This window comes from Miniopterus schreibersii (genome assembly GCF_964146895.1).
Source record: "Miniopterus schreibersii genome assembly, chromosome: 11".
NCBI lineage: Eukaryota > Metazoa > Chordata > Mammalia > Chiroptera > Miniopteridae > Miniopterus > Miniopterus schreibersii.
Genome location: NC_138111.1, coordinates 52336230 through 52349388, shown reverse-complemented (window position 1 = coordinate 52349388; position 13159 = coordinate 52336230). Strand labels below are relative to the sequence as shown.

The following is a 13159-nucleotide window of genomic DNA, read 5'->3' as shown; positions in this document are numbered from 1 at the left end:
TTGAGCCCTTAAACTGAAGATTTCAAAGCATTATTATTACCAAAAAAGACATGTTAAGGGTCTAAGTCTCTAAGTATTTGACAGGTATTAGAAAAACAGAAGCACCACAATACCACACCATTTACCTGGGTCATGTGCAGGGGGGGGAGGGGTCATAGTAAGAACAACCTACGAGTCCTTTACTATTAATCATTCTTGTTTTAATCAAAGCACTTGAAAAGAAATATTATTATTCAATTAGTCTGACCTTTACTATGGACCTACATTGCTAATTGTCACATGTACACAAGAGAAGGTACTTACATTAATGTCACTGATGATATCAATCCTACAATTGAATATTAACATTCCACAGTTTTCAAAGAAGTGTCATATGTATTTTGTCATCTGACATGACAGTATGCTCTGTTTTACAAAGCAGGTCAATAAAATATAGCACATAATATTTTAAATCTTTATAAGGTACTCTTATTTGAAGATAATGAAGGTTTTTAAGTAGCTCTCTTACTTTGCATGTAGCCAGCACACTATATGAGAAAAACAATTCCAGGCAGAAGCAAAATTAAATGCTTCTTTTGTGACTTGGAACCGCTGTGTAAAAGTGAACAGCTGACCTCCAGGCCAGGGAAATCCAATCCAAAGAATTGTACCCTCAGGGAAATACAAACATTTTATACTTATTTTCAATCCCATTAAGCAAATGCTACTTTATAAAGGTGTTTACAAGATTATATTTTTTTAAAAAAAGAACAGGTTTGCAACTTTTCATGATCATCTCATTGATATTTTCTCTATAGGTCAACCAAAAGAGGAAAATGGAACATTTAAATAGTACCTACAATATGCCAGATACCATGCTAGGTCCGCAGCCCTTATTATAAGGTCAAAGGGATTACTGACACACCTATACACATTTCCATTACAAATAAGAAAAAAAGGCCTGTATCACGGATGAAAACTGATTTGCCTCTAAGGGACACTCCTTTTACTTCTCTGCTATGAATTGTAATTAATTGTAATTGTTTTATTAACGGCCAAATCATACTTGTTTTCCAGAATCCTGTAGGTTATTTTTCATAAACAGGCGCACTTAAAGCAGACCTCACTCTGAAATTACACAAGTTTCGAGAAACAGCTGAATGCACAAATAGTGAGAGCTCTATGCGCCCATTATCTTAACCATGGTTCACTGTGCAGTTTGAGGAGAGACCTCAGCTGGTCACTGAGGATGGCAACAATCAGAGCCTTAAGAGTTTCAGAATGGACATATGCAGGCAGCAGGATGGCTACAGCAATAAATAGGAGAACACAGCAATTTTTTTATTCATAAGAAATGAGTAATAAAGTATACCCCTCAAATTGTAAAAATGGGGGGAAAAGTTTCTATTCATTTCAGGTATGATTTTTAAAAACAGATCATGAAAATAGGAAATTTCAGGAACAGAATTCTGATTAGATGGTAATAAATTAATTGGGCATCTTTAAAAATCACCTTTACCTTCCTGGCAACAAAAACTTAAGCATTTAACAAATTTTTTAATGAACTTACAATCTGATAACCCATTATAAACATTAATACACAAAATGTTTAATACTGATAAGCACAATTATGTAACCCAGGTGATTTCATCATTTACCTACTTTATTGCTAGTAATCAACACAAATAGGTGTTTAAAAATAATTCCTACAAACACACAATGGCTTTAAAAAGATGAATCAGGTCGTGTCTTCATGGACAATATGGAAAGTAAGATTCACTTTCCTTTTCCTTCTTCACTTGAGTGTCATATACATGTAGAGAAAAGAGCTACATCCTACCCTTCCTGTTACCACAATATAAATATGACTGACAGAAGCAATTCAGCATTTATTTGCAAACACCGCTCGCTCTGCTGTAATCTCCACAAGATTCTTCAGTTCTCTCAGAATTAGGTTTGCATCTTCTCTTTTCTCTTTTCTTATTGAGTTAAGCTTATTTCCCATGATAACGGGGGGGGGGGGGGGGGGCCCTCCCCTAGTTGTAAGGAGGCTTATAAAAGCCATGGATATTTCTTTTTCCAGTTCTCTTTTCCCTTGGTTCTGGGTACCCAGCACCACATTTATAAAATTGGATTGGGAGTCTGTTTGCTTTTTTAATCTAAGAAACCATTGATCCATGTTAGGATGATTAAGCCACACCATGGTATATACCTTATCAGATTTAAAATATATATATAAACTTCTTTGGCCCAGGCACATAAAGAAATCACTTTTTCATGAAATACAATGATTTAAAAGCTTCACTGAAGTTTAAAACATTTATTAGGCTGTCTACTATATTCATTGCTTTAGTCTGATATGACCAACATTAAATAATGTATTCTAGTAATTTAAAATTTTAACAATTTTCCTCTTTATTATTATGCCATATTATATTAATTCTTTTTCAAAAATACCACTGACAATTACTTAAGTACCTAGAATTACTGGTAGTTAATGTCTCCACACTTGAATGTAAAAACTAGCATAAAATGCTCTGTAGAAATTTACCTTCTCTGTTATATGTCATCATCTGGGCAAATGGCCAATACAAAATACATTTGCTAAAATGTAAAGCAAAACTTTTAAAGGTGTCTAAAAATGAAAACTCATAGATAAGTCAAAGGACTATACTTCTCCACTTATGAAATTCTTATAAAATGAATAAAAAGAGACTATCTGGACTACTCTCAAAGCTTCAAATTCTCCTAAAGCAGAGACCTGGTATTAGCAAAAGTATTTACAAAGTAGCTAAGAAAAACCACAAAATAAAACTACTCTAAAACAATTTTATATTTGCAACATCAATCAATAAAAAAGTTAATTGGGGCAAGTAAATATTTTATAAGGAAAAAATCAGTACTGAGCTACCCAAAACAAATCCTAAGTTTAGGCATTACACATTTCCTCAGCTGAGTCAAAAGTAGCTGACCAAAAACTTTATCAACAAAAAGAAGTCACTGTTACCTAGTATTTTTTCACATCTGTAAGACAATTAAAATGTGTTTAGTTATGATCGTAGGGTTTTCTAGCATCCTAATGTGACTTCTAAATGATTTTCTTAAATTGTAAGTATATTCGAAACATAACTCTGCTCCTTTTTTTAAAAAAACATTTAATACCTTTACTTAAAACTTCTGGAAAATGATGTATTTGTAGACACTGAGCTGGGCAACAGCAGCACATACTGGGCTCTGTTCATTGTGCTGCAGTCGCTCTTCCCCCGTGAAAACTTTCCCCATCACCTCCAATGTTTTCTATTCTAATAACCTAGCACCACCGTGTCCTTTATATCCCTTCCTATAGCTCATTATGCCACATTCATAAAAAATACCCAATATGCTGACATATGCTCCCTTTGTACCAAATTTTGGAGAATGTCTGTAGGTTCTATGTAATTAAACATTGTGAGGAGCTTATGTCTCAAGAGCTCTACTGTGGTGTTTTCCCCGAAAGATGGAAAAAATATTTAATCTGTTTAAATATTTCTACTGTTACACCAGGACACTAAATCTCAAGAAAGGTAAGTGACTTTCCAGACGTCACACAGCCAAAAAGTTACATATGAGGCTTCTTGTTCAGGGCTGCACATATGTGATGGGATCTTGAGTAACTACCTAACCTGTTGTTTTACCTATAAAATTAGAAAATAGTATCAACTTTATATAGTTGTGAGAATTAGAAGATAAAAATAAAGCAACTGCTACACTGCCCTTTCCCCACCAACACTGTGCTACTGCTCTAAGTTCTGTGACGGTGCACGGACACTTGGTTTCTACAAGTTATAGAAGAATATTTGACTTCTCTAGAGGCACTTGTGTATTATTAATAGTAGAGTGATCTAAGTCAGTTAAAATACCAGCAACACAGCATTCCAGCTTCAATGGCTTGTACCTATAGTTTTCAACCTGAGCTTAAAACTCAGGCCCCTGCACTCCTGCTGGTGTTGAAGACAAATTCTCCAGGCCCAAGGTCAGTTTGGGACCAGCTCTCACCCCCAACCTGCTATAAAGTAGCCGCAGCCCAACTCCGCCAGACTGAGGCCAGAGACTTCCTCTATTCCTTGTTTTTTAATAGGCCACCCACAAACTATGTATTTAAAATGATGACGTAAAAAATGATAATATATTACTGAATTTATTGGCCTGAAAAATGTTCAGCACAAGGGACAAATAAGCTAAAAATATTATTTAAAATACAATCTCATTTTTATTGGTTCTCTAACCTTACATAAAATTAGACCATGTGTGTTAAGAGTGTGAATAATTTTCTTTGCAAAGCTCATAACTGGCTTTATTATTGAAAGTTCCTATATACCGCACACCCACTTTGCTCTATTTTTGACATCCTACAGTCATATGATACAAATAAGCCATTAAAAAATGGACAGTGGCCCTGGCCAGTTTTGCTCAGTGGTTAGAGCATCAGCCCTCAAATTGAAGGGTCCCGGGTTCAATTCCGGCCAAGGGCACATACCTTGGTTGGAGACTCAGTCCCCGGCCCTGGCCACATGCAGAAGGCAACCAATTGGTGTGTTTCTCTCATATCAATATTTCTCTCTCTGTCTCTCTCTGAAAAAGCAATGGAAAAAATATCCTCTGGTAAGAATTTAAAAAAAAAATGGACAGTGGATCTAAAGAGATATTTCTTCAACAATATACAAATGACCAATAAGCACATGAAATGATATTCAACATCATTAGTCATTAGAGATACAAATCAAAACCACAATGAGATGTCATTATATACCCACTAGAGTGCCCATAATAAAATAAAAAAAAACTGATAATAACAATTACTGGTGAGGATCTGGAGAAATTGGAACCTTCATACACTGCTGGTTGAAGTGTAAAATGGTGCCACAACTGTGTAAAATAGTCTGACAGCTCCTCAAAAAGTTAAGTATAGAGTTGCCATGTGACCCTGTAATTCCACTCCTAGGTATATACCCATGAGAACTGAAAACATGTCCACACAAAAACTTGTACACAAATGTTCATAGAGGTATTATTCATAATAGCCAAAAGGTAGAAACATCACAAATGTACATTAACTGATGAATGGGCAAACAAATGTGATTTACAATACAATGGAATATCATTCAGGAATACAAAGGTATGAAGTACTAATACACGATACAACATGGATGAATCCCAAAAACATCACGCTAAGTGAAAAATGTCCATCACAAATGGCCACATATTGCATGATTTCATTAATACAAAATATCCAGAATCGGTAAATCTATAAAAGCAGAAAGTAGATTAATGATCTATAAGGGAAGAAAGTAGATTAATGGTTGATTAGGGCTGAGAGAGATGGGGAAATAGGAGAGTCAAGGCTAATGGGTATGGGGTTTCTTATCAGGTGACGGAAACATTCTAAAACTGACTGTAGTGATGGTTGCACAATTCAGTGAATATACTAAAAACCACTGAATTGTACACTATGGGTAAGTAAATTTGTAGCATGTAAATTATAACTCTAAGTTGGTGTGTGTGTTTTAATATTACCAATATGACAAGTTTAACCGCTAGGCATCCACCTGCACCCAAATAGCCAAAAAAATACCTCTCCCTAACCACTACACAAACTGGAGGTTTATGATCTGGAGAAAGTGAATCTGAACCAGAGGCTCTGCGGATATAGGGATACACAGGGAAGGGTAGGGAGGGGGTACACAAGACTGAAACCAGAGCAAAGTCTGCATACTGAATAGTATGATACCCAGATTCTTCCTCTATTTCCTTCTTCCATTTTATAACCATCAAAAAGGAAGTTAGCAGATCACCCTTTGCAGACACTAAAGAAACACAAAGAAAAGACCTATATAAGTTATAACATTTCAAAATTTCCCAATGAAATATTTGGCAAACATCTCCTTATCATCCCCACAGTAATACTTCCTAAGACCAATACTCACACATTCAACTGCCTACTCAACATCTGAAAAACAAATTAAAGGAAAGGAACAAACAAAATTGAAACAGACTCATAGATACAGAGAACAGACTGACGATTGCCAGAGGGGAGGGGGGCTGGACATGCATAAAAAAGGTGAAGGAATTTAGAAGTACAAATTGGTAGTTACAAAATAGTCACAGGGATGTAAAGTACAACAGAGGGAATGTAGTCAGTAATATTGTAATAACTATGTATGGTGCCACATGGGGACTTGCAATACTGGGAGCATCACTTGGTAAAGCATATGATTGTCTAACCACTATGCTGTACACCTGAAACTCATATAAAATAAGTCTGAATGTAAACTGTAATTGAAAAATAAAATTTTTTAAAGTAGTAATGAAAAAAAAAAAGAAAGTCTCGTCTTAGAGTTATACTTTTTAGCCACTAAACAACCTTTTCCCCTTTTCATGGTACCAGCACCCTGATTTTCTCTGCAAGAATTTATTTGGGCTTTAATTTTAGTAGAATTGAGAGGGATTAATTTGGGGAAAATGGCTTCTTTTGATCAAATGTTCTCTTCCTGGGGTTTAAATCCTGAATAAAGTTACAAAAAGTGAAAATTATTGATACCAGTTCACTCCAACTTCTTCCACCATTTCTGCTCCAGAGACCTCTAGAGAAGGTCTGGGATTCATATGCTTTCTTAGCCTGATTCCTCAGCGTCCCTTCTGATTCTGTGAATAAGATTCCCACATTCTTCCACTGAATTACCTTTTAAATTAACCAAAGCTGGTTTCTGTTGCATACAACCCAAAACAACAACTGATACATTACTGAAGCTTTACAGTCTGTATTCACTTATGGTAATATAAGTCCCCACTAATAACTCTCATCAAAATGTTTTAATATTCTCATCTGACTCTTTAGCCTTCCACATGAATTTTAGAATCTGTCTTCCCCAAATAATTCCACTGAAGTTTTCATTAGAACTTCTTTAATCCATAATATAGCCCAGGGAGGATTCTTGTCTTTACAATGTTAAATGTTCACAAACGTCTTGCCATTTTCTTTTTTAATACTCTCAGTTAAATTTTATAATTTTTAATGTATTTGTTGTTAACTATATTCCTATTTTTGTCACTGTGGTAAAAAAGCAAACAAACATGTTTTTAGTATTTTATTCTCTGATTATCGCTAGTATGTAAGAATGTAAACATAATTGTTATATATTATTTTCTTTCTGGCCTCCTAGCTGAATGTTCTTACTAGTGTTAATAATTTTAAAGTTTATTTTCTTGTCTATTCAGGGCTATAAACATATCTATAATAATAAGAATCACATCTCCTCCTTTTCAAATATTATAATTCTTATTGCTCTTCTTGCCTTTATATATTTCTTTGGCTACAATTCCCAAAACAATGTTAAATGACAGCAGTGAGTTTAAGGAGAGTACCTTAGCATTTTATCAGTAAATACTCTCTATAAAGGTTTATTTACCTAATAACAATTATAAATTATGTTTAGGAAAAACGTCTATATCTAGTAAAATATTTAATTTCCCACAAAGCAAAAGGTAATTTTAAAAAGTAGAATTAACAATAAATTCTATTTCTCTCAAAATTAAAATGATTATCAGTATTAATCACTCATAAAAATATTTTTATTTTTCATTTGTAAACTGATGTTCCTTTATCATCTAGACTTACCTGAGAACTATTCCAAAATATCATGCGACTAGTATTCATGATTCAAACTACGAAAGTATAATTTAATATTAAGTATACAAAACTTTCCCTGTATCACTTCCTTAACCTTATAATGTAAACAATTACACTAAAACTTTCCAATATTTCATAAGAATTAATGTTAAAAATGGACAGGTTTTTAAAATTAGGGACAAAATATAATATTTACCCAGATACAAAAGTCTTCAAAAGAGCCAAATACTCAATATAAATAAATGCTAAAAAAAAAAAAAAAAAAAGTAGTTTCCTATTTTATTGCACAGTAAATCTTCCTCTGACCTGAAAATACTGCCTGGATAACGTATGTACATTACAAAAGAATGAGAAAATATACCTCAAATTCTTTTCGAAGACGTTCCTCTCGCTGAGTGCTAAGTTCAAGTTCACTTGTTTGTCGCCGCAAAAGGTCAGAGCAGTCCATGTGTTCAGCTTCTAATTTTTCCACTTTCCTGTGCATACTTTGTACAGCATTATCTTGCTCCTGGAAAATAATTCATTTTTGCATCAACAGAATTCATAAGCCAACAATGACTAAAATGTATCCTATGATAAACAATGAGCAACTAAATCTGTGCTTCAACCAGAATAGGTTAATCTACATAGGAGATATTTTCCAGCAATGTTTCAGAATGTACATGTACTATAAAAGCGCTACTGGAGGTTTACAATTGTTAAAAATCTGATTAATACATACTAAAACTGAAATGTGTATAGCTTACTGAAATGTTATGCTAGTTCAAATGACCTCTGAGGGTATTTACATAATGCTGTAGTTCAGCTGCCATATATAGTTTTCCCATCTCGTTAAAATTTTAAAGTATTTAGTAATACAAGTGGATATTGCTCCTTTGGGTGGTAAGGAATGATTGGCCTGAATACCTAACAATGACCCATGAGAGAATTTTACATGAGCTCATGAACTTTATGCTTATAGCTCTTAAAGCTGCATCCACTAGATGGCTGTGTTTCATTTCTCTCCAGTTTTTTAACTTTTCAAATCTTTGTTGTAAAACTGAAAGAAAAATAGTAACAGGCACTCTTCTACGTAAATCTCTCAATCTCTAATTCCCGACTACACTCAGAAATCAGAGCTGAATTTTATGGAAGTTCAAACATAAAGTTAACACACACATCAAAGGTCTTTTCCACAGTAACTAATCTAGATTCTTCATTCTCACCAGCATAACGTTATCCTGGGACATTAGCATTTTTTAAACATGTCTATTTATGCGTGCTCTCAAGTATCCCTAGCCACTGAAAAGGTACCACTGCAATCTGAGTGAGAACACTGCAAACAGCAAATGTAGTTCTCTGGAAGATCTTGTCTAGGAAGCCCCGGCAGAAGAGCCAGTCAATGGATGAAGGACACAGTTTAACTTCTCTCCCCGCACCTCTCACTTAAAGCATTACTATTCCATAGCAAACAGCACATGAACTTGTAAGAATTACTTTCTTCAGGTAGAAAACTTTTTTTATTTAAAAATTTTTAATGTTGACATTATGGCAGGTGCCCCCTTCTCCTCCCCCTTTGCCCTCCCCCCCCCTTGACCTTCACCAAACTACTGTGGTTGTCCATAGGTGTGCAAATATGTTCTTTAGCTAATCCCTTCGCCTCCTTCATCCAGTCACCACCGGCCCCTCCCCTCGGGCACCAGCCAGTCTGTTCCATGTGTCCCTGCTTCTGGTTCCATTTTGCTCAGCAGTTTGTTTTGTTCAGCAGACTGCACGTATTAGTGAGATCATACGGTTATTTGGTTCGATTCTGGTCAGGGCACAGGCACAGGTTTCAGGCTCAATCCCCGGTAAGGGGCATGCAGGAGGCAGCCAATCTATGTCTTGCTCTCACATTGATTTTTTTTTTCTCTCTCTCCCACTCCCTCCTCTCTCTCTAAAAATAAATTAAAAATCTTTAAAAGAGAAAATACTTAAAATACAGAAGCTCACTTACTTGCACATTTCCTATCTGTAAACAATAGATAGAAAGAAAGCTGGGTACCAGAGCAAAAGTATGCCAACACTGCCTACAACCAGCAGACAGCACTCTCGGTTTTTATAATGACATTCTGGATTTAGTGACAGATGATAATGTAATCAGCCTTATGTAATCTAATTTCATCGTAAGAGTGCCTTCACTTATGAAAGCACTTTTAAGACCAAAAATATAAGATACTATTGTGATTCTACAGGATAGATCCCCTACTTCAAGCAGTAAATAGTACAAGCATTAATTCAAAGTCACATATGTCTTCTTGATTTACAAATACATAATCTTCAACTTTTTTTCCCATTGCTTTTCAGAGAGAGAGAGAGAAAAAAAACATTGATGTGAGAGAGACACACTGATTGGTTGCCTCCCACACACACCACAATGGGGGCAGGGGATCAAGTCTGCAACCAAGGTACGTGCCTTTGGCAGGAATAGAACCTGGGACCCCCTTCAGTATGTGGGCCAATGCTCTAACCACTGAGCAAACTGGCCAGGGCCATAATCTCCAACTTTTAATCACCTACTTAGAGTACTATGTATACTATAAATGAATAAACAGCAATTTACACAATCATAAAGGAAACCCAACAATTTGAAATAAAAACAAAATAAAGTCTATATCCAAAAGATGCTTTTATATCCTGGGTGATGGCACTTATTTCAAACAATATTTATTAAACAACACAAAAGAAATTAAAGTATTCAGGGAGTACCATGAGATCTACTTATTAGAAAACGTGCCAGTGATTCCTATTCGTTTTTACTGCTGACAGTATTACAGATGTCCCTCATTTCCCCCCCTTTGCTCCCTCCTACTCTATTGATTGTATGGGAAGACGACAAACAATCATTCCAGATGAAGAGCATGCCCATCATTCCCTGCATGTCTGAGTTTAATCCTATAAAAAAGAACAACTGAAAAATCAATGGTGATCAGTTATGACTTACTAGGCTTATTTTGGTGAGGTTTTCACTTTAAGACCTATATTAAATACTACTTACTAACAGCTTTTAAACAAAGGTCTTTCAAGATGTAGATGAAATTCTGACCTAATGATCAGTTTCTTTTTTTTTTTTTAAAATATATATCTTTATTGACTTCAGAGAGAGGAAGGAGAGGGAGAGAGAGAGAAACATCAGTGATGAGAGAGTCATTGATTGGCTGCCTCCTGCACTCCCCTCACAGGGATCGAGCCCGCAACCCGGGCATGTGCCCTGACCGGGAATCGAATGGTGATCTCCTGGATCCTAGGTCGATGCTCAACCGCTGAACCACGCCCAGCCGGTCGTGATGAGTTTCAATACAGAAGTCAAGCAGTCATTAATATTATGCGACTACTATATATTCTTGAACATGGCTACAAATGCATACACACATGTACAGAGTTTTTATAGAAAACTATTTTGCTCAGATAGTGGAGATTTTAGGAATTCTACTCCTATATACAAGAAACATATTAAGCAATCAAGCTAACTAATTATATTAAGTCAAATTACACTGATTCCCCAATATTAAACACACTTGACATTTATTATATAAAGTCTTTTTCTATTTTATCTTTTTACATTTTGGCTGCATTCAGTTGGCTAATATTTTGTGTAATATTTTTGTATCCATACAAAATTCATGAGTGAGACTGGTTGTAACTATCTTTTCTCATATCCTTGTCAGTTTAGTACCAAGACTTGTAGGGTTAGTATGTTATCAACATTTTTCCATTCTCTGATGGCAGTTTTATGTAAGACTAAAATTATTTGCTCCTTAATGTTTCTTTTTATTCACCGGTAAAGCAATATAAAGGCTTGGAATTTTGACAATAAGTGAATCAAGTTTTCTACTTTCTACCTCTTCTTAAGCCATGGGGTAGAAATGAACATGAACACTGTTGGAAACCTCAAAAAGCAGCAGTTAGTTATATCCTCAGATCACCTCTGCCAGCTCCCTCCCTAACAAATGTCCCTCCCTCCTGGAAAAAGACAAAGAGTTTACTAATTAGAAAGGTTGATCCAAAAAGGTTCTGAGGTCATGAAAATAAGACACAGCTGGGGGTCAGGGTGAGACACCTTATTAAAAATTAAAGACATTAGGTGGAATCTGCATAGTGGGTAGTGAAACCTTACAGCTCCCCTTCTCTCTTCAGCTCCCAGAATATTGATTCCTACAGTTAAGACACCATAAGGAGATGACTAGAATATTCCTTTGTGGAGAAGCTACCAGTCCAAGAGAAAAGAGGTATAGATACTAGCATTTTTTTAAATGCCCCAATTATATTTTTATTGATTTTTTTATTGAATGTATTGCAGTGAGATTGGTTAATAAAATTATATAGGTTTCAGGTGTACAATTCTATGACACATCATCTAAAATGCCCCAATTAAATGGAAGTGTTCCATATATAGAGAGCTTCCTCTCAGCTTTTTAGTGCCTCATTCTTTTTTTTCTTTTGTTTTAATATATCTTTATTGATTTCAGAGAGAGGAGAGGAGAGGGAGGGAGAGAGACCGAAACATCAATGATGAGAGAGTCATTGATCGAGCCCACAACCCGGGCATGTGCCTTGACCAGGAATCGAACCCCGATCACCTGGATCCCAGGTAGACACTCAACCGCTGAGCCACGCCCAGCCGGGCTAGTGCCTCATTCTTAAAAATGAGTACACAGCCAAGGATCATCAGACACTTGAGGAAAGAGTCTCATATGAAACTCTAAGACTACTACAAACACTGGAACCAAACACTGAGAGAAAATAAAGATAATCGAACATCTGATTCTTTACAAACATCTAATCAAACATCAAATATATTTTCAAAGCCATACAAACAAAGTTTGCTAGATATGACTTATTTCAAGTTATCAGAATTTCAAAGACAATTGTCTGAGTGTAGAATTATTTAAACTGCATCGCAAAGGGTTAATAAGGAGAGTCTAAAGAATCAATTACCTTAAAAAAGTGAAAATTAATCTCTTCTGTTTCCCAGTATTATTATACCATTTTGATACCTCTCATAATTTACAAGGATAAAATTAGAAAAACCATTTTTTTTGGAATGTTAGATAATGTAATATTTCTAAAACTTTGGTATTTAATGAGTAATTAAATTAATTTGTTGTGTTAATTAAATTAATAAAACAGCCCGGCCAGGCGTGGCTCAGCAGTTGAGTGTAGACCTAGGATCCAGGCGATCAGGGTTCGATTCCAGATCAGGGCACATGCCCAGGTTGTGGGCTCGATCAATGACTCTCTCATCATTGATGTGTCTATCTCTCTCTCTCCTTCTCCTTTCCTCTCTCTGAAATCAATAAAGATATATTTTTTTAAAAATTAATAAAACAAAGCAATGTTTTCTAAAAGCAATTTCAAAAAAAGTGACTTGGTGTTATTTTTCTATTTTACTTAAAGATCTCAAGCCTGTCAAGTTTTTTTTATGTAAAAAACATACATCTGAAGATAAAATTTACATTATCAGGGAAATTTCGACTTCTGTTGTTTTAATTATCT

At 35.2% G+C, this 13159-nt stretch overlaps 1 protein-coding gene across 2 annotated transcripts in view; it reads right to left on the bottom strand.

Annotated features, from left to right (window-relative positions):
* The window catches only part of CCDC171 (coiled-coil domain containing 171), a 237488-nt gene that overhangs the window by 185668 nt on the left and 38661 nt on the right, over window positions 1-13159 (bottom strand). Inside the window, exons 6-7 of one of the 2 annotated variants that reach the window (XM_081151148.1) lie at window positions 8007-8153; window positions 4142-5822 (exon numbers count right to left, since the gene is read on the bottom strand). In XM_081151148.1, coding sequence (XP_081007274.1) covers window positions 5799-5822; window positions 8007-8153 — 171 coding nt within the window. In that variant the 3' untranslated portion in view covers window positions 4142-5798. Of the gene's footprint in view, window positions 1-4141; window positions 5823-8006; window positions 8154-13159 lie in introns of those variants that run through there. The other variant, XM_081151147.1, reaches the window with a different exon arrangement.